This window comes from Octopus sinensis, linkage group LG19 (assembly GCF_006345805.1).
Source record: "Octopus sinensis linkage group LG19, ASM634580v1, whole genome shotgun sequence".
NCBI lineage: Eukaryota > Metazoa > Mollusca > Cephalopoda > Octopoda > Octopodidae > Octopus > Octopus sinensis.
In genome coordinates this window covers 30,876,738-30,897,784 of record NC_043015.1, presented here as the reverse complement: position 1 = coordinate 30,897,784, position 21,047 = coordinate 30,876,738, and the positions used below count along the sequence as shown (strand labels likewise).

Here is a 21,047-nt window from a genome sequence, read left to right as displayed (position 1 = left end):
AAGTACTGATCTCATCCTTGCCAGCATAGAAAAATAGACACAAAATGAAAATAAGAATGCTATAGTACATCTTTCAACATTTACACTTATTACACACACAGACGCAGGAGTGGCTGTGTGGTAAGTAGCTTGTTTACCAACCACATGGCTCCGGGTTCAGTCCCACTGCGTGGCACCTTGGGCAAGTGTCTTCTACTATAGCCTCGGGCCGACCAAAGCCTTGTGAGTGGATTTGGTAGACGGAAACTGAAAGAAGCCCGTCGTATATATGTATATATATATGTGTTTGTGTGTCTGTGTTTGTCCCCCTAGCATTTGGTGTGTTTATGTCCCCGTTGCTTAGCGGTTCGGCAAAAGAGACCAATAGAATAAGTACTGGGCTTACAAAAGAATAAGTCCCGGGGTCGAGTTGCTCGATTAAAGGCGGTGCTCTAGCATGGCTGCAGTCAAACGACTGAAACAAGTAAAAGAGTAAAAGACACACACACACACACATATATATATATATAATATATATATATATAATATATATATATGAGAGAGAGAGAGAGAGAGATGTACAAAAGCAATGGACTGTCACATCTACTGGTCAGACAAAATGCCAAGCAATATTTATTTACATCCAGTTGGAATACTACTGAGGCCAATTTTGCTGTCATATGCACCCTTGTATTTTAGAATAGGGACACGTGTCCATGTCGTAAAAGGAAATGCAACTGGGAAATAGATGCTCTCAAAGCTCAGATGGCTCCCAAGAAATAGTTGAAAGCTTTTATTACTTAGGTGACCTCTTCCAAAATTGCTGGCCTTTTTAATCATTAGAGTGTTGAAAGAAATGCTTTACAGTATTTTTTCAGCTGGTTACAGGTTGACTTCAAATCCCGCCAAGGTCAATCTTAGCATTTCATCCCTCCAGGATGTATAACTAAGTATTGCACAAATACTAGGATTGGTGGTAATACTAAGCTGCTTCTTTCAAAATTGCAGGCCTTGTGCCAAAATTTGAACTATTATTATTAAGGTAGTGAGCTGGCAAGATCATTAGAAAACTGGAATGTTTTGGCTCTTTACATTCTTGAGTCCAAACCCCCACCAGGGTCAACTTTGTTCTCTAAGGTTGATAAAATGAAGGACCAGTCAAGTAACAGGGTCAATGATATTGAGTAGCCCTGCCTCCCCAAAAATTTCAGCCCTTGTGCCAAGGTAGCGAGCTGGCAGAACTGTTAGCATACCAGGCAAAATGCTTCACAGCATTTTGTCTGTCCTTATATTCCAAGTTCAAATTCCACCAAAGTTGACTTTGCCTTTCATCCTTTCAGGGTCGTTAAATTAAGTACCAGTTGAGTACTGGGGTCGATGTAATTGACTATCTCCCTCCCCCAAAATTTCAGGCTTATTATTATTATTATTATTATTATTACTGTTCACAATGTACAAAGGCAGCAAACTGGCAGAATTGATAGCATGCTAAGCAAAATGCTTAGTGGCACTTTGTCTGTCCTTATATTTTGAGTTCAAATTCTGGCAAGGCCGACTTTGCTTCGCATCCTTTCGGGGTCAATAACATAAGTACTGGTTGATCACTGGGGTCAATATAATTGACTTAGATCCTTCCCTGAAATTGCTGGCCTTGTGCCAAAAATTTGAGACCATTATTATTCGCAATCTACTTACCTAAAATCTTTGCAAACATCTACCCAAAAACTGCACACACACACACACACACATATATATATATATTATATATATATATATAATATATATATATATATGAGAGAGAGAGATGTACAAAAGCAATGGACTGTCACATCTACTGGTCAGACAAAATGCCAAGCAATATTATTTACATCCAGTTGGAATACTACTGAGGCCAATTTTGCTGTCATATGCACCCTTGTATTTTAGAATAGGGACACGTGTCCATGTCGTAAAAGGAAATGCAACTGGGAAATAGATGCTCTCAAAGCTCAGATGGCTCCCAAGAAATAGTTGAAAGCTTTTATTACTTAGGTGACCTCTTCCAAAATTGCTGGCCTTTTTAATCATTAGAGTGTTGAAAGAAATGCTTTACAGTATTTTTTCAGCTGGTTACAGGTTGACTTCAAATCCCGCCAAGGTCAATCTTAGCATTTCATCCCTCCAGGATGTATAACTAAGTATTGCACAAATACTAGGATTGGTGGTAATACTAAGCTGCTTCTTTCAAAATTGCAGGCCTTGTGCCAAAATTTGAACTATTATTATTAAGGTAGTGAGCTGGCAAGATCATTAGAAAACTGGAATGTTTTGGCTCTTTACATTCTTGAGTCCAAACCCCCACCAGGGTCAACTTTGTTCTCTAAGGTTGATAAAATGAAGGACCAGTCAAGTAACAGGGTCAATGATATTGAGTAGCCCTGCCTCCCCAAAAATTTCAGCCCTTGTGCCAAGGTAGCGAGCTGGCAGAACTGTTAGCATACCAGGCAAAATGCTTCACAGCATTTTGTCTGTCCTTATATTCCAAGTTCAAATTCCACCAAAGTTGACTTTGCCTTTCATCCTTTCTCCTTTCAGGTCGTTAAATTAAGTACCGGTTGAGTACTGGGGTCGATGTAATTGACTATCTCCCTCCCCCAAAATTTCAGGCTTATTATTATTATTATTATTATTATTACTGTTCACAATGTACAAAGGCAGCAAACTGGCAGAATTGATAGCATGCTAAGCAAAATGCTTAGTGGCACTTTGTCTGTCCTTATATTTTGAGTTCAAATTCTGGCAAGGCCGACTTTGCTTCGCATCCTTTCGGGGTCAATAACATAAGTACTGGTTGATCACTGGGGTCAATATAATTGACTTAGATCCTTCCCTGAAATTGCTGGCCTTGTGCCAAAAATTTGAGACCATTATTATTCGCAATCTACTTACCTAAAATCTTTGCAAACATCTACCCAAAAACTGCACACACACACACACACACACACATCTGTATTTCTAATATGTTTAATTTCCTAAACAGGAATTACTTTTATGGTGAAAACGGTAAAGACTACATAATGAATACACGCACAGAGAGAAACATCTCTTTTTTTTATTGTTTTCATGCTTTTACAGGTAAGGTATACCCCAATTTATTTTTTGTGTAGGATTTAAGCTAAAAATGATCACCAAAATACCTGCATGTAGCACCCCTTATCAAGGGTGCTACAGACAAAGAAACCTTAGTAAATATAAACAAAAAAAAGGAGTTGTAGATAACCCCTTTCCCAAAGCACACACAGACTGCAATAGAAAAAATACAGCTAAATAAATAGATAACAATATATAATATAAAAATTACCAAAAAAATTAGGTGAGGGATGAGAGAAAAAAAATTCGGTAGGAAAAGGAAGGAAAGTGTGTAAAAATAAGCAGCCTTATTTGAGATGATGCTACAGAGATATATAAGTGATCTGACAGCTAAGCTAAGGCTTTGAGAGACAGCTGGAAGTTGGAGGTGCCAGCAATATACATACACACATGCAATTCATATATATAATATATATATATATATATATATATATCATCATCATCATCATATATATATACATATATTATTCTTTTACTCGTTTCAGTCATTTGACTGTGGCCATGCTGGAGCACCGCCTTTTAGTCGAGCAAATTGATTCCAGGACTTATTCTTTGTAAGCCTAGTACTTATTCTATAGGTCTCTTTTACCAAACCGCTAAGTTACGGGGACGTAAACACACCAGCATTGGTTGTCAAGCAATGTTGGGGGGACAGACACATACACACACACACACACATATACACGACAGGCTTCTTTTAGTTTCCGTCTACCAAATCCACAAGGCTTTTTGTTGGCCCAAGGCTATAGTAGAAGACACTTGCCCAAGGTGCCACGCAGTGTGACTGAACCCGGAACCATGTGGTTCGTAAGCAAGCTACTTACCACACAGCCACATGTAACATCATCATCATTTAGCATCTATTTTCCATGCCAGAATGGGTACAACAGTTTGACTGGAACTGGTAAGCCAGAGAGCTGTACCAGGCTCCAGCCCAAGAACCCCAAATTACTTCTAAGGATCATGAAGTTCAGTTCTATATTTAAGAGATGAGGAATTATGTACATTATTTACATTCGATGGATATTTGTCATCTTCTTTGTTGTTAACACAACATTTCGGCTGATATACCCTCCAGCCTTCTTCGGGTGTCTTGGGGAAATTTTGAACCTGGATTCTCATTCCTAAGGTATTTTTTGATGTTATTATTATTATAATTATTATTATTGTTATTATTCAGGTCGCTGCTTGGATTCGAACTTGGAATCTTGGGGTTAGTAACCCATGCTCTTAACCACTACACCATATGCCCATGGGCATATGGCGTAGTGGTTACAACAAACAAAATGAGGACAAATATCCGTCGAATGTAAATAATGATCATGAAGTTGTTTTAACTAATCAGAAACACAGGTTAATTAATTTAAAGAGTGAACTGTGTATGGTAAGTAAACATATTTTCAGACACAATCATACGAAAATCAGACAAGCCATTAATTTGCTTTTATCAAAAAATATTTCTAGCGTAATGAATGAATTTAACCCTTTAGCATTTAAAATGACCACAGCTGTCCAAGACACTGTCTCTTTTATGTTCAGACTGGTCAGATCCAACCTCTCACACCTAACCCTACAATGCCATTCTAAAAATATACAATCACATCTTGAAGTTATGAGATAATGCAGAATTAATTCAAAACAATATGAATAAATTAACAGAATAATTTAAATGCTAAAGAGTTAACGAAATAGGTAGAAACTTTAAATTTTAAACTTATGAAATTTAATATCGATGAAATCTATTTCTAAGCCTCTCTATTTAATGCATATCAATGTATGCCAAAAATTCTTTACTTCTTCAGAGTTTTGGTAAAGCACAAACAGCAATAAGCAAACTGGTGTGATTATGGGTTTCTATGATGAGGTTGAGAATTGTATGTAGGCTTATAGGATTATATATCTCAGACACTCCAGGGGAAACTCAACCAGAAGGCCTTTCTCATCTCACTACCAAACTCCCTCTTTATTTATTCTTATTTCGTATTAATAGCTGTGCCGGTGGCGCGTAAAAAGCACTCACTACACTCACGGAGTGGTTGGCGTTAGGAAGGGCATCCAGGCGTAGAAACATTGCCAGATCAGACTGGGCCTGGTGCAGCCTTCTGGCTTCTCAGACCCCAGTTGAACCGTCCAACCCATGCCAGCATGGAAAGCGGACGCTAAACGATGATGATGATGATGAGTACCAGCCTTAGTGCATGAAACATCAACTCCTTTTGCTTCACCTCATTTCCAGGTTTAAAGAACTACACACCCAACTCTGGTCTATGGAAAGGATATCATTCCACATATTAGCCACAGCTTCTTCCAATTGCTCATTTGTGAACATCTAGAAATCTCTTTTCTTTCTAGAAGAAACAGAAAAATGTCACTTCCCTTACTACCTTGTCCTTTCCTGAACGAAATCTTTGGACAAGAAAGTATCGTCTTTTGTGACAAAGCATTCTCATCTTTTGGGGACTTTTTTTCTCCCTGAAGTTAACTTATATCCAACAAGGTTTTGTGGCCGATGCCAGCGCCGCCTAGACTGGCTTCTGTGCCGGTGGCACATAAAATGCACCAATCCAATCGTGGCTGTTGCCAGCCTCCTCTGGCCCCTGTGCAGGTGGCACGTAAAAAGCACCCACTACACTCACGGAGTGGTTGGCGTTTAGGAAGGGCATCCAGCTGTAGAAACACTGCCAGATCAGACTGGAGCCTGGCGCAGCCTCCTGGCTTCCCAGATCCCCGGTCAAACCGCCCAACCCATGCTAGCATGGAGAATGGACGTTAAACGATGATGATGATGATGATGATGCTACTGGCAAGCTGTTAATGAAATTTTGGCTGTTGCCACTTGTATGTATCAAGGTGTAATTGTCTGTTTCTGCAAATGTGTCCATGCAATCACCATTTTCTCTTTCTGTTCATCTTTTTTCAAAAATCTGTCCGCTATATTTCATTACTACCATCTTCAAGAGAGCCCACCATCCACACTGTCTCAGTAGAAGCCATACTTACAATTAATTTTCAAACATTGACAGTAAAGAAAAAATATTTTACGCCAAAGTATAAAGTCTGTCCTTCCTCAAAGAAAGATTCCTCACCCAGCTCTTATATAAAAGTTTTACACAAAAATGATTCTAAAACAAAACATTTGGCTTCAAAAGTAATCCAATATTTTCCAAAAACTATATAAAAAAAAACAACTGATGCTGACAACTCATCATGATCGTTTTTACATTCACTTTTGCATACTAGCAGGGGTCGGATAGGCTACCCCGGACTGAATCAATCCTCACTTGGAGCCACCACCTTCCCCAAGAACCATCTGTTCCCCAAACACTCCAATTTTAGCATCTTATCAAATTCTTGATGCCTTTCTTTTGTAAACTATTTAAGTGAGTGAAGTGGGTGCATTTCATCATGGTACCAGCTCTAGATAATAATATTCTGAACATCAGCACAATAATAATAATAATAATAATGATGATAATGATTTCAAATTTTGGCACAAGGCCAGCAATTCCGGGGAAGGGAGTAAGTCAAATACATCACCCCAAGTAGTCAACTGGTACTTATTTTATTGAACCCCCTCACCACCACCAAAAAAGATGAAAGGCAAAGTCGACTTCAGTGGAATTTGAACACAGAACGTAAAACAGGCAAAATGCTGCTAAACATTTCATCTGATGGGTTAACAATTCTGCCAGCTTGCCACTAGGGAAAGTACCTTATCCTCAATAATGATAATGGCTTTAAAATTTGGCACAAGACCAGCAATTTTGAGGGGAGGGGGAGTTGAGTCACTCGAGTCCAGTATTCATTTGGTACTTTATCAACCTTGAAAAGACGACAGGCAACGTCAACCTCAGCAATATTTGAACTCGGAGCAAAAAAAAAAAAATAATGATGCTACTCATTTTATTTTTCTTCTGTGGTGTGATAACAATTCTGCCAACTCACTGTCTTAGCAATAATGGTAATTTCTAATATAGGCACAAGATTAGAAATTCGAAATGGGGGGGCAGGGGAACAGTTATATTGACCCAGCACTTGACTGGTAATTATTTTATTGGCCCCAGAAGAGTGATAGGCAAAGTTGATCTTGGAATGTAAAGAGTTAGAATAAATACCCTTAGGTATTTTGTCAGATGTTCTTAACATTTCTGCAAATCCACTGCCCCAATTCCAAACAACAACAACAACAATCATAACAATAACAATAATAATAATAATAATAATAGCAGCAGCAGAGTGTCTTGGGAAACAAATTTGATAGGTTTATAAAAATTACTTTTGAGTGTAGGTAAGAGAGACGAATGATCTAAAGTAGTTTAAAAATAGCAACACACACACACACTATCTTGTTACACAACACTCACTAAAATACTGACTTACAGATGGGGTGGGGCTTCTTTTTGTGACTTTTCTTTGTGTTTTCTCTATGTACCAAATTGTAGAGTCTGGAATTTCCTTTTACGGAAGCCATGTATTTATCCAAAGAATTCTTTTACTTTAGGCATTCAAAATATATCATAAACAGTTGACATTTTTTTTCCTCCATATTCTGATTAAAAAATACTCTCTTTTCATCTACATCCTATGAGGGAGTAATTTTTGAGGCTGATTAGAAGGAGTTGCTTGCAAGAAAATCTAAAAACCCAATCTTCAGCAACATGACAGTTCAAAAGATGCTGAAAAGTCAGTGATTCATGTCCTAACACTAGCACTACTTTGGACTCTCATTAAGGGCCCAGTCTAGCTAAGTGAAAACAGATACTATATGGTGGGGCACTTGCTGTAAAGATGATGAATTCTGTTAAATTAGCATTACACGGTTCCAGAATGCAGCTGGGCATGTCAACAAAGTACTGAACATCCAAACAAGAAGTTAGCAGTTCAAATCTTGCCGTTGGCACTGTTTTGGCCCCAATCTACTAAACTGGTTTTGCTGCTGTAAGCAGTGGCAACACTAGAAAACAGACCGAGTGTTTCATTGGCTTGTAAAGCTGACTCCCACTCCTCTAGTGCCTGTAGCTGAAGAAGGGATGGATTTCATCAAATCAGCATAGAATCTATAGGTGGGCAGCCAAGACAATGAAAGAACCCTTATGTGATCATTTAACATAAACTAGCACTATGACCTGGCAATGCCGGGTGATAGTGCTAGTGCCTGCATATACAGCTGCGTGCGTGCGTGTGCACATACACGTGAGTACTGTCCAAATCTTCGACCAACCACATACAGCTAGCTGGCATTCAATTGGCGTATCAAGTTTCGGGCATTTTGATTGGGTTTTGGATAGAAAATTCACAAAAAAGTCACTTCTATTGATTTTTTTAATGGCTTTGCGGGGTGACTGGGGAAATGTAAAGATGTGCATAACCACCCTTGGACGGTTTTGAATGACCATAGAAAGTGCAAGCCCTCTAACTGAAAAATTGTGGATTTGTATAAAGGACACACACACATACATTTTGCAGTTTATATATATAGAGATATAGATACTGACAGCCAAATTTCTACTGCATTGCACAAAATTATATTAAAAAAATGGGACACATTGGATAACGTAGTCCAGGATGTGTAATAGTGAACATTTTTAGCTCAGCATCTTGGAATTTTAATTACTTTAATCCTATTATAAATTTGAGTGATGTTTCACTGTCTGTTAAGTTTTTACGTTTGTTAAATCCTCCTAGACCATTGGTGCAAGGACAACAAAACTCAAACCAGCAACTCCCCTAATCCACTGAACCCTATTTTTACTGCATTTTAAAGTAAATACATGGTTAGTTAGTTAGTTAGATAATTTTTGGCTCAAAAAGCAAAAAAGCAAGGCCATGTAGGGGGACATGGAGTTATGTACAGGGTGGTGTTCATGCAAAGAGTTCAGGCCACTTGTGGCCAAGAGAGACTTTGAACCAAGCGGTCGTCGACAGCTTATTCCAAGGATCCACAACCCGGACGGAGAAAGCCCCTCTCCTTCAATTGAGATGAAATCGTCGCAGATAGAGCTTTTCGGAGTGACCCCGCAGCCGACACTCTGGAGCAGGAGTGAAGAACAGCTCTTTCGAGAGGTTACACTTTCCGCTTATGATGTTGTGAGCGAGAATGAGATCACGGCGTCGTCATTTTTCTAGAGAATAAAGGCTGAGCGTCTTCAGCCTTTCTTCATAAGACAAATGCTTGAGACCATGTAAGGAGGTTCAATTTCTAAAGGGCCACTTCAATGGGAACCCACTGACCCCCACCTATTTTTACTGCATTTACCTTACTTCTACAATTATTGATTAAGCTATAATCAGCATCAGCGCTTAACACATTTGAAGAAACGAGATAATGGAACATGGGCTTTAGGTATGGGTGCGAGTGAAGTATGGGTATGTGAAGACATATGTCGGGTAGCAAGTTTGGAATCAGATAATTAATACCAGGAGATACAATGAATGTGGCTAAGTCCATTATATTCCACAAGGGTAGAAGGACGCAAAGTGACCCGATAGTGGGATGGAAGGTCTCAAAGGTGCTGGCATAAGTTGAATGGTTCAACTTGGAGCTGGCTAGCAGGGAGCAGTCCAAACTCCAAGCTGTCTGCTGTGGCACAGTTTCTATGGTTGGAAGCCCTTCCTAATGCCATCTACTTAACAGAGTATGTCGGGTGCCTTTTTTATGTGCCACCGGAATGGGTGCGTTAATGCAGCACCAGCACGTTTACTGTTTAAGTGGCACCGGTACCTGAAAGGACAAGCCTGCATGTGTGGAAGACAGCGATTTTACTCAGCTTGATGCATCTTAACTGCAGTAAATCACATCTCCCAGTCCTTTGCCATTTCTACGGTGAGCTGGCAGAACCATTATCACGCCGGGCGAAATACTTAGCGGTATTTTGTCTGCCGTTACGTTCTGAGTTCAAATTCCGCCAAGGTCGACTTTGCCTTTCATCCTTTCGGAGGTCGATAAATTAAGTACCAGTTACACACTGGAGTCGATGTAATCGACTTAATTTGTTTGTCTGTCCTTGTTTGTTCCCGCTGTGTTTAGCCCCTTGTGGGTAATAAAGAAACATATATACACACAAAGATAAAGGAGAAATGTATAACAGGAATTGGAAAAGGTAAACAAATGGATATACAAAGATTTACTTTGTACTCATAAGGCCTCACATATACATAGAAAGAAAACCAAGATTATGAGATGTTTGTGCTTATCTCAAAGACTTTAACAACATCAGTGAAATGAAATAGCTACTGTCTGGAATTGAAATTAGAAATGCAAACTTATTTTCCACAGCATTTGCTCACTATTATCATCATCATCATCATCATTTAGCGTCCGTTTTCCATGCTGGCATGGGTTGGACGGTTCAACTGGGGTCTGGGAAGCCAGAAGGCTGCATCAGGCCCAGTCTGATCTGGCAATGTTTCTACGGCTGGATGCCCTTCCTAACGCCAACCACTCTGTGAGGGTAGTGGGTACTTTTTACGTGCCACCGGCACGGGCGCCAGATGGGGCTGGCACATGGCCACGGACGGATGGTGCTTTTTATGTGTCACCGGCACGGAGGCCAGCTAGGGCGGCGCTGGCACCTGTGCGGGTGGCACGTAAAAAGCACCCACTACACTCACGGAGTGGTTGGCGTTAGGAAGGGCATCCAGCTGTAGAAACACTGCCAGATCTGACTGGGCCTGATGCAGCCTTCCAGCTTCACAGACCCCAGTTGAACCGTCCAACCCATGCTGGCATGGAAAGCGAACGCTAAATGATGATGATGATGATGATGATGATGATGATATACATGTATAGATGAATGCCTGTGTGTATATGTGGACGTATGGATGCATGCATAGATGGATGGATGAATGTATGTATAAGTATACACATGTTTACACGTGTAGATTAATAATTATTCTAAATATGTTTAAATTAAAAAAGCTACAGATTAAAAGCCGTTTGGACAAGATCACTTCATTAACGAGTTTGTTTGCTCTGGCTGTGTTAATCAGAATACATAAAGAAGCTGTCAAACAACTCACCCCCATCCCCGTCATATCGACACTGTACTCATTGCTTTCTATACCCACCACAAATGCCTACCTGAAATATCATCCCCCCTCCCGTCTTCCACCATCAGGAGTAGGAAACAAAATGGTTTTCGTATTAATATCTCCAGACAGTCAATAAATATTAACGAAGCACATCTTACGTAAAACTGAAGCAAGATTGACAGCTATATAAATACACAGCGTCATTAGAAGGACACTCACACCTGTTATATATGATAGAGTTCTTCTTGTTACTGAGCTCCTCTACCTGCACCAGTGAGTCCTGGTAGAGAAGAATTGTGATTAAATATGTCCTACTGATTGAGTCATACCAGCAAGGATTTTAGTTTAGCCATTTCTACAGCTGAGTGAACTGGAACAACATAAAGTGTCTTGCTCAAGAATGCAACACACAGCCCAGTCTGGGAATCGAACTCACAACCTCAAGATTATAAGCCATGCGCCTTCACTATATACATCTAATCTGAACCATGTACCTTCACTATATACATCTAATCTGAGCCATGCGCCTTCACCATATACATGCACAAATTCACACAGAGATCCCATCCTTTATCACTACCAATGCAAGTAACCAGGTAACCTATGAAAACAGTCCTTTGCCATCTCCTCTGTGAGATGCAACATCTTCAGGTCAGCATGGCACTTCATTATGCAGCAATCATCCTCCATACGCATCACATACCCATACAAATGCAACCGTCTCCCTTGCACATTACATCTGATTCCCCTTATACCCAGTTTTTTTGGCTCGTTTTTACTCAGGCATTCATGCACACTAACATTACACATCTATCGGAACACATTTGCATTACATCTTTCTAACTTTCACAAGTCTTCTGCATTCAAACCTGGTCTCACTACTATTACAACATTGTTGTTTGAACAGAAGCATCATACAATCTGACCTTCACTCTGAGATTCCTGGACTTTTTCCAACCACGCCTTACCTTAACTACTGTACTTGCAGAATAACTACCTGCACTGCAAATTCTATCACCTAGGCAGCAGAAATTATGAAGTACTTCTAGTGAGTCAACTGGGCATTTAAAAGAATCTATTTCTGGTCTCTCAGTGTTTACTGTCCCAGTGCATCTACTGTACACAAAGCCGGCTTTTTCTATAATTGGTTTTAATTAAATTTACTTTGACACCTCTTGAATCTAGGTTTTGTTTCCATGTCTGGAATATCTACTAAGTCTACTACAGATTCAGCTATAAGAGCTAAATCTTCAACAATTAGGAGGTCTCGTGGACACCTGGTTTTGAACTCTTCTGCAATAGCCTGCAGGATGATGAAGAATAAAAGGCTGAGGACTAAACCTTGATGTACTCCCATCTTCATGCTAAATTTATTGCTGAACTCATCACTGATTTTTATTTTACTGACTGCATCTTTGTACATAGCTGGTACAGTCATAGAAACCATTCTTTTAAACAGTTTCCTTAGTAATTGCCAGATTATTGAGCATGGCATCATGTCAAAGGCTTTTTCCAACTGAATAAATGCTAGATAAAGTGGCCTACTCTTTGTGAAGTATTTCTACTGTCATCTTACTAGAAAGATGGCATTTGTGGTACCTCTTTTAAACTGAACTGCATCACATCTAAACTAATTCTGTTCCTCTTCAACTGTGCTAGGATTCTAACATTCATAGCCTGGTTCAGCAATTTGATGCCTCTGTAATTTCCTTTGCTCTTACAGTGGTTTTCAATGGTATTACTATACCAACCTTGTATTACCCTATTCAAGGGACTAGCATATAACCTACCTCACCAGATAGTCTGAGCATTCCATCAATTATCCCTGATGAACCAACACTTTTTCCTGCCTTCCTATCTTTAATTGTTCTATCTACCATACTGCTGTCAACTTAAACTGACAGTCCCTTTATCGGATCAACAGGGTAATGCGATCCTCACATCGCAGAACATGTGCAAATATCTTCCTTTCAGCTTCTCCCCTAGCTAAGCACATTACACCTTCCTTAGTTACTAGATAATACTCTCTGCTTCCATCTTCCTTCTGGATTGTCTCCCAATTTATATAGCTCTATCTACCGTTGTCTTCTGTCTGGCTAGGACCTTGCACTCACCACATATCTATTCTTTAGCTTTCAACAAGTTATCTTAGAAGAATTCCCAGCTGTCATCTATGCTATACAGGGGATTGGGGTTAAATTTAACAATTTCAAAGGTCTCCTTTTCTCAAGAACAGCTTTATATATTAGCGAACAGTCAACGGCATCGGAGAGAATAAAGATTAAAGTTGTAGTTAAGAAAAAGTTAGCAGACATGGAGGACTGGAAGCCATCTGAATATTGGTAAAGAGTTACTTGTATCATGATAGTTTGTGCCAGGTGTCAAAATGCAAACATCATCACTGCTGGTCAATGCTCTAATCAACATTGTAAAGGCTGTAACTGGCATGGACAGATGCAATGAAGACTACAAAGCCATGGCCAGCAGGAAGGGACACAGGAAGCATTCTGACAGCATCCATACGCTGGAATTCATCACCACATCCTGGAATAGGCCCTTAGGCTCAATTCAGACAGCTATGTGAAGCTACTGGAGATGGTCACTGCTGGAAGGGCATATGTGTGGCAGCAGGATTCGACTCCTTGCTATACCTCTGGAAAAAGTCAGAAGTGATTGTGGAAGCTGAGGGTGGCTACTCTGAGTAAACTTATTTCTCAGCCATAATTTAGTTGATATTTTTTTCATTTTAATTTTTTGTTTTGGGGGAGGGGTAGTACTGTGTTTTCCTTTCCATATATATAGACTTAAATTTAGCCCAAATGCCCTGTAAATCTCTCGTATCAAAAAGCAAGGCCATGTAAGGGGACATGGAGTTATGTACAGGGAGGGTGTTCATGCAAAGAGTTCAGGCCATTTCTGGTCAAGAGAGACTTTGAACCAAGCGGTCGTCAGCATCTTCACTATCTCGTCCGGCAGCTTATTCCAAGGATCCGCAACCCGGACGGAGAAAGCCCCTCTCCTTCGATTGAGATGAAATTGTCGCAGATAGAGCTTTTCGGAGTGACCCCGCAGCCGACACTCTGGAGCAGGAGTGAAGAACAGCTCTTTCGAGAGGTTACACTTTCCGCTTATGATGTTGTGAGCAAGAATGAGATCACCACAGCGGCGTCATTTTTCTAGAGAATAAAAGCTGAGCATCTTCAGCCTTTCTTCATAAGACAAATGCTTGAGACCATGTAAGGAGGTTCAATTTCTGAAGGGCCACTTCAATGGGAACCCACTGACCCCCACCTATTTTTACTGCATTTACCTTACTTCTACTGTTATGCGAGAAATTCTCTAAACCTATAATCAACTGCAGAGTTTTTCAACTTCCATGTCTTCCTTCTGCAGATCATTTCTGTCCGAGTCCGGCTAGTTCTGACTCTAAAACCACCAACCCATTCTTAGGCAGGAAAGGCTTTAGCATTGACAACAGACTGCCTCTCCTATTTTCTGGTGAAAATGAAGTCTGATTTGTGTGTTCACCATATTAGTGGATATTGAGGTGAATCCAGGTAAAAAAAAAAGGCACAGCGGTTTTGTCCAGATCCCATAAATTGTGACTTTTACCAGCCACCATAAATTAATTGTCACTCTTTTTCCTAGCCAAAATTGTGACTTTATTATCAGTCACCATTGAGGTAGCTGGTTGAAGATATATATGTGCATGCCTGTATCTATGTATGTGTGTAAATGTTTGAAATTCCATGCTTTTCACCATTTTAGTGAAACAGTGGTGATGATGGCATTCCTTGTCAACACCATGACTTTGTGCTTTCAAAAACTACAAGGAATAAAAAAAATCCCTGACTTCCCTAACAGGTAAGGTAGTAACATCCAGCTGTAATATCCTGTCTCAATAAATTTCTGTCTAACCCACACCAGTATGGAAAAATGGACATTAACAGCAGTGCCCCAGCATGGTCGCAGTCAAATGATTGAGGTAAAATAAAAGATTAACCCTCTAGAATTTAAACTGGTCATCATCCTTGCATATGTTCAGTCCACTGCTAGACGAATGCCTCAGTATGTTCTCTCCCCAATCAAAGTCTGATGTTTTCCTCATCCATGTTTGGGTGCCGAAGAATTTAACAAAGCCTCCATTCCAGCTTCTGCATTGTCTTCATTAACTTGATAATTATATATATTACATATATTTGTGTCTGCTACAGGCTCATCCCCTACAACCCTCTACAGCTGAGCATCCCTAATCTTGCGGGCTCAGAAGTGCTGGTGCCACATAAAAAGCACCCATACCAATGCTGCATAGAAGCACCCAGTGCACTCTCGGTGCTTCAGCTGGTCAGCTTCTGTCAAACTGTCCAACCTAATCCAGTATGGAAAACGAACATTAAATGATGACGATGATAATGATTTTTGTGTGTGTGATTGATGAGTGATTTTTCAATCCTTATCATACCTGATTACAAGTGTTGAACCCCAGATTTGCAATTAGGCACTAGCATCAACTGCAGTACTGGACTAAAACTTTATCGACCCCAAAGAGAAGAAAGGCAAAGTTGACAATAGCAGGATTAGAACTCAGAATGCAAAGAGATGGAACAAATGCCACAAGGTATTTTTTCCGATATCCTAATGATTCTGTCAGCTCACCACTTTAAGCCAGAACAAATAATGCACAACATTTCGTCCAATGTTCCATCAGTTGTTTCATTAACTCAGCTCACCTGTCGTGTGTATGTATGTGCACACACACATTTGTTCAGTCTGTCAAAAGCCTTTCAGGAATTAGGGAGAGGTATGTATTTTTTTGAAATATTATTGAACGGAAATAAAAATGTATAAAACATTGGCTTTATTGATTCCTAAAGAGAAAGATGAGACTATGTCGGTTGCAACTTCATGTTCCCAGAATAGTTTATCTGCTATAGTTTTAGTCACACCAATAAGAAACTCATCAAATATGATCAGTGGGTTTTAATAAAGTTCCCACTTTACCTTTAGTTTTGTTTCTGTAAACGTTCAGCCTAAGAATCAGCCACATCAATCTCATGTCTGGACAGCCTCAAGGGTCCACAGACAAAGCTCCACTTTCTCTAACTTAAACAAAAAACAGCTTTTCAATTGACCCCCATAGTTGAGTAACACCCATTTTAATTGCACAAACATTACATGGAAATAGTGGCATTCAAATACTTGTCAGGTAACATTTCAGGACTAAACCTACCTGCTATACAGAGCATCGTGAACCCTTCTTAGCCAACCCAAATGATCCTTCAAAACAATTCACTTTTGGAATATCCAATCTCCAGTCCTCTAAGGGTGTTCATTCCATTCATCAACTGCTGTCTCACTGGCATCACAAAAATAAGTATCAATCATACACTAAAGAATTATTTCAATTATATCTTTCCCTGATGTTAAAAAAAAAATGTTTCACATGGTCATTACATCTGTATGAGTTTGACTGGGTTAACAAGAATTGTGTCTTGTGGGGAGAAAACAATAGTTGAACTTAGCCCAATACCTACCCTAATCACATCTAATTAAGAGCTGAATTTTTAAATAGCTGTCTCTCGAAGTATAATACCTCACGGGAAAGGAAAAGAGCATTTTTGTTCCTTTTATTTTTACATTCTGACCCTTCTCCCACTCCTTTTTCCTTGGGACATGGGATTTCGATGGACAGGTATACCAAAACTAAGCACAGTTAACTATGGGACTAATACACATGGGGGCAGCTTCAATGCCGCAATATTTCATTTCACTCTACTAAAAATCAGATACATTACAGACGAGAAATTAAGTGAAATGGCACACGAGCGGTGCAGACAAGCTATGGAAGGTCACAGTGATCCGAGTACCTGATCAAGACTCGAACCCTGCTTCATCGACATAAAGGGTCTCAAAAAAAAAAAAAGAGGAAGAAAGAAAAGGCATGAGCATCACATAATTACCCGCAATAATAAACATGAGAAGACGTAATATCATTTTCCCCCCTTCACGTGCAATAAATTGATTTCTTACATGCGAGAACTTTTTATTGATATTCATGTTGGAAATTTTCATATATATTTATTTTTAAAATGGTCTGAGAGTGCCTCAGATTTACAAGTTCGACGAATGGGTGTTGTGATATTCATGCCTTTGCCAAGGACGACAGCGAAATAGAGTTAACCTTGAAATAAACGGTTTAGGTTGAGTGTTAGAGACGGTTTGCATTGAAAAAAACTGTTTGAGTTAAGTATTACAAACAAAGAATAAGTGCAACAGCTAATGTTTAACATACATAATATCATATTGATATAAAGTAGAGAAGTACAGCGCGAAATAATAAAGAAAAGAGACATATTTACTTCTCGGAGATGAAATTTCAGTCACACAAGCAACCATGTTTGTAACACGTGATGACGCGCACAAGTTATAATTTTTAATTAAATATAAGTTTTTGTAAATAAACACGGCATTTAACTAAATAATTACTAACAACAAATAATTGCAAAATAATAACGATTATGTTGTCGTAAAAAAAATAATAAATTAATTATGACTCTCGTTTATTCGTGATTCTCGTTCTAAAAAAAAAAAAAAGACCGTTACTCCCGCCCAGTATAAAAGGCGTGGTTTGCTGAGCTATTTTCAAATCTTTGTTGCGGCTTCAGCAAGTAAGACGTGTTTGTAACGAGTGAGACCGACTACAGTAATTATGAGGGAAATAGTTCATGTACAAACTGGACAGTGTGGAAACCAGATCGGAGCAAAATTCTGGGAAGTTATTTCTGATGAACACGGTATCGACCCCACCGGTACCTACCACGGAGACAGCGATTTGCAATTAGAGAGAATCAATGTCTATTACAATGAAGCGACTGGCGGCAAATACGTACCTCGCGCAGTACTGGTCGATTTGGAACCCGGTACCATGGACTCCGTTCGTTCGGGTCCATTCGGCCAGCTTTTCCGACCTGACAACTTTGTATTCGGACAGAGCGGAGCTGGTAACAACTGGGCGAAAGGCCATTACACAGAGGGTGCCGAATTAGTCGATTCAGTCTTGGATGTAATCCGTAAGGAAGCCGAAAGTTGCGATTGCCTACAAGGTTTCCAACTCACTCACTCACTTGGCGGTGGTACCGGCTCAGGCATGGGAACTCTAGCAATCAGCAAAATCCGTGAAGAATATCCAGATAGAATCATGAACACATTCTCCGTCGTCCCTTCACCTAAAGTAAGTAAAATTTCTCTTTTTCTTTTAATTTTTCCCTTCCACCGTCGCCGCCACTTTGCAGGTGCGCGAAGCTGTTCTTGCATAAATTAATGTAAATATACAGACAGCCGGTTCTTTCTTGCGCCGCACTTGAATTAATTTTGGTTATAACTAGTTACATAGATTATACAGTTACAAATTACTATTGTTAACCTTTCCTACCCTAATTGGTTACATAGAATATATAGTCACAAATTGCCATTTTTAACCTTTCTCACCCTAGGCTGCTATCATTTATGAAACTTTCATACTTTCAACCTACAACTGTTATCGTTTGCTTTAATTTCATTCATTTCTAAAATTTAAAGCTAGAAATTTATGTTTCTTTATTTCATGTAGTTTAGTTCTTGCATTCTTTGTGACCGTTTTTTTTTACTCGGATTACAGTACGGTCTTTCTGTTTTCTTGCAGGTATCAGATACTGTAGTCGAACCATATAACGCAACCCTGTCCATCCATCAGTTGGTAGAAAACACAGATGAAACTTACTGCATCGACAACGAAGCATTATACGACATTTGCTTCCGTACACTCAAGCTAACCACCCCAACCTATGGTGATTTAAATCATTTGGTCTCCGCCACGATGTCTGGAGTTACAACATGTCTTCGATTCCCCGGGCAGCTGAATGCCGATTTGCGTAAACTTGCTGTAAATATGGTTCCATTCCCTCGCTTACATTTCTTCATGCCAGGCTTTGCCCCATTAACATCTCGCGGCAGCCAGCAATACAGAGCTTTAACTGTACCAGAACTCACACAACAGATGTTCGATGCCAAAAATATGATGGCAGCCTGTGACCCAAGACACGGTCGTTACCTCACCGTCGCTACAATCTTCCGAGGCCGCATGTCGATGAAGGAGGTTGATGAACAGATGCTTAACATCCAAAGTAAAAACAGCAGCTATTTCGTTGAATGGATTCCCAACAACGTAAAGACAGCCGTCTGTGACATTCCTCCACGTGGGCTTAAAATGTCTGCCACTTTCGTAGGAAACAGCACAGCCATCCAAGAGTTATTTAAACGAATCTCTGAACAGTTCACTGCTATGTTCAGGAGAAAAGCTTTCTTGCATTGGTACACTGGCGAGGGTATGGACGAGATGGAGTTCACAGAAGCCGAATCTAACATGAACGACTTGATCTCAGAGTACCAACAATATCAGGATGCCACTGCTGATGAGGGCGACCTGGAGGAGGAAGAAGAAGAGGAGGAGCCCTGTTAATAACTTTAATCTCGAACTGTCTATTTCTAATTCTGTCTTTCCAGTCTGGCTGCTTTCAGACCCTCTTGGGTGGGTGGGGTGAATGAGAGACTTTTTAAAAAAATGTGAACGTCTGTTGTAAATGGAATAAAGGATCGATACTAATACATTCTTTTTGTGACTGTGAACTCTGCTTGTGTCAGTTGAGTCTTTTTTGTATCTTGGCCTCCTTTGTGAGGCCAAACTGTCTAATTGTGTCAGCATTTGGGCTGGAAAATGTGTCTTAGTGTTGCTTCCTCGCAGCAGCAAACCTCGACACTCGATTTTTTAGATTCTGTTCGAGTAAAAGAAACAAAAAAGAATAAAATCTCGCTAATATTAAATTTTTTAAAATATTAGTTTGTATTGGTTTAAAATAAAATGGTTGCTGTTTGTAACTTTCGTACACCTATTCTTTGGCTTTAGTATTTTTAATTTTATTTTAAGGCCAGCTACCGAATTTTGGTGAGTTTGATTTCTTTTACATGTCTGCATTCTATTGTATGATTTTTGCATTGCAGTTCTGTTGGGGAGGGAGGGCGCACCTTGGCGAAATTAGAACCTGCAAGCGTGTCCGGCTAAATAATTATATGTACACTTGCGTACTTGTTTAAAGAATTAGTTGCAGTTATGTTTTTGTGCCGAATCTTTGCTGGGGGTTAGATCCCATTTGTGATATTTTGCCATGTACGTACGTCGAATTAATTTCTTTGAAGTGCTGTAATTTGACGTTTGCATTTATGGATTATACACGTCAGCGGCGAGGAGGTTCTTAGCTATCATTGAATTAACTTTCTACAGAAAAATGTTACCGGCCGGATGCGTAGCTGTCTAGAATGTTAACTCGGCGTAGTTGCATTTCTATGGCATCCAATCCTTCAGGGACATTGTCATTTGACTGTTCATATTTTAGATTTTGTTCTGATATCTTTGATTTTATTTCACACAATCTAATCTGATGTTTTAAATTTTCCTCATCCTCTACTCTTCGAGGCTTTTTCGAGAAGGTCGCGGCCTTACGATGTAGGTTTCACTAGAATTGGGTGTGCCGATCGATGTAGTTTACTGCGCGACTTGGAGAGACTATGTATCTCGAAAAGTTCACTATTTTCTCACTGGTATTATATAGTCTCCATCTCCCGGTAGAGAAACTGCTTGGTCTTATCAGCAATCGGGTTTTCCTTCTTTGGTAACTGACGTTTCGTCTGTGGGCGAAAAGGAAAAAAAAAATTACTAGTCCTTGTAAATGGTTGTATCGAATTTCAACGGTATTTGCGCTGCTTGAATGAAGACCGATGGGTCGCATTGTGTTAGAATTCGTTTTTTTCCTAGATAATTACGATGGCGCAGACTAGAACATAGCCTGCATGCTTCCCTCCTTTAATTACAGCCC

General features: G+C 39.7%; 2 protein-coding genes and 1 long non-coding RNA gene across 4 annotated transcripts in view; 1 reads left to right on the top strand and 2 right to left on the bottom strand.

Moving 5' to 3' along the window:
- LOC115222379 overlaps nt 1-17,619 on the bottom strand; it is a 49,472-nt gene extending 31,853 nt beyond the window's left edge. Inside the window, exon 1 of one of the 2 annotated variants that reach the window (XM_029792590.2) lies at nt 17,499-17,619. The gene's annotated coding sequence lies outside the window, so the exon portion shown is untranslated. The remainder of the gene's footprint in view (nt 1-17,498) is intronic. The other variant, XM_029792591.2, reaches the window with a different exon arrangement.
- A 156-nt stretch (nt 17,620-17,775) lies between these two features.
- Nucleotides 17,776-20,067, top strand: LOC115222380 (tubulin beta chain). The gene is made up of 2 exons (XM_029792592.2): nt 17,776-18,370; nt 18,821-20,067. The coding sequence occupies exons 1-2, from the start codon at nt 17,849-17,851 to the stop codon at nt 19,634-19,636; spliced, it is 1,338 nt and encodes a 445-aa protein (XP_029648452.1). The 5' UTR covers nt 17,776-17,848; the 3' UTR covers nt 19,637-20,067.
- On the bottom strand, nt 17,815-18,678 carry LOC118767164. The gene is made up of 2 exons (XR_005003068.1): nt 18,619-18,678; nt 17,815-18,562 (listed from the first exon to the last, which is right to left on the bottom strand). It is a non-coding gene; the product is annotated as an uncharacterized LOC118767164 (long non-coding RNA).
- Nucleotides 20,068-21,047: the final 980 nt, after the last annotated feature.

Coding starts and splice junctions, on each gene's coding strand:
- LOC115222380 (XM_029792592.2), top strand. CDS start 17,849: ATGAGGGAAATAGTTCATGTACAAACTGGACAGTGTGGAAACCAGATC. Junction 18,371..18,820: donor CCGTCGTCCCTTCACCTAAA/GTAAGTAAAATT, acceptor GTTTTCTTGCAG/GTATCAGATACTGTAGTCGA.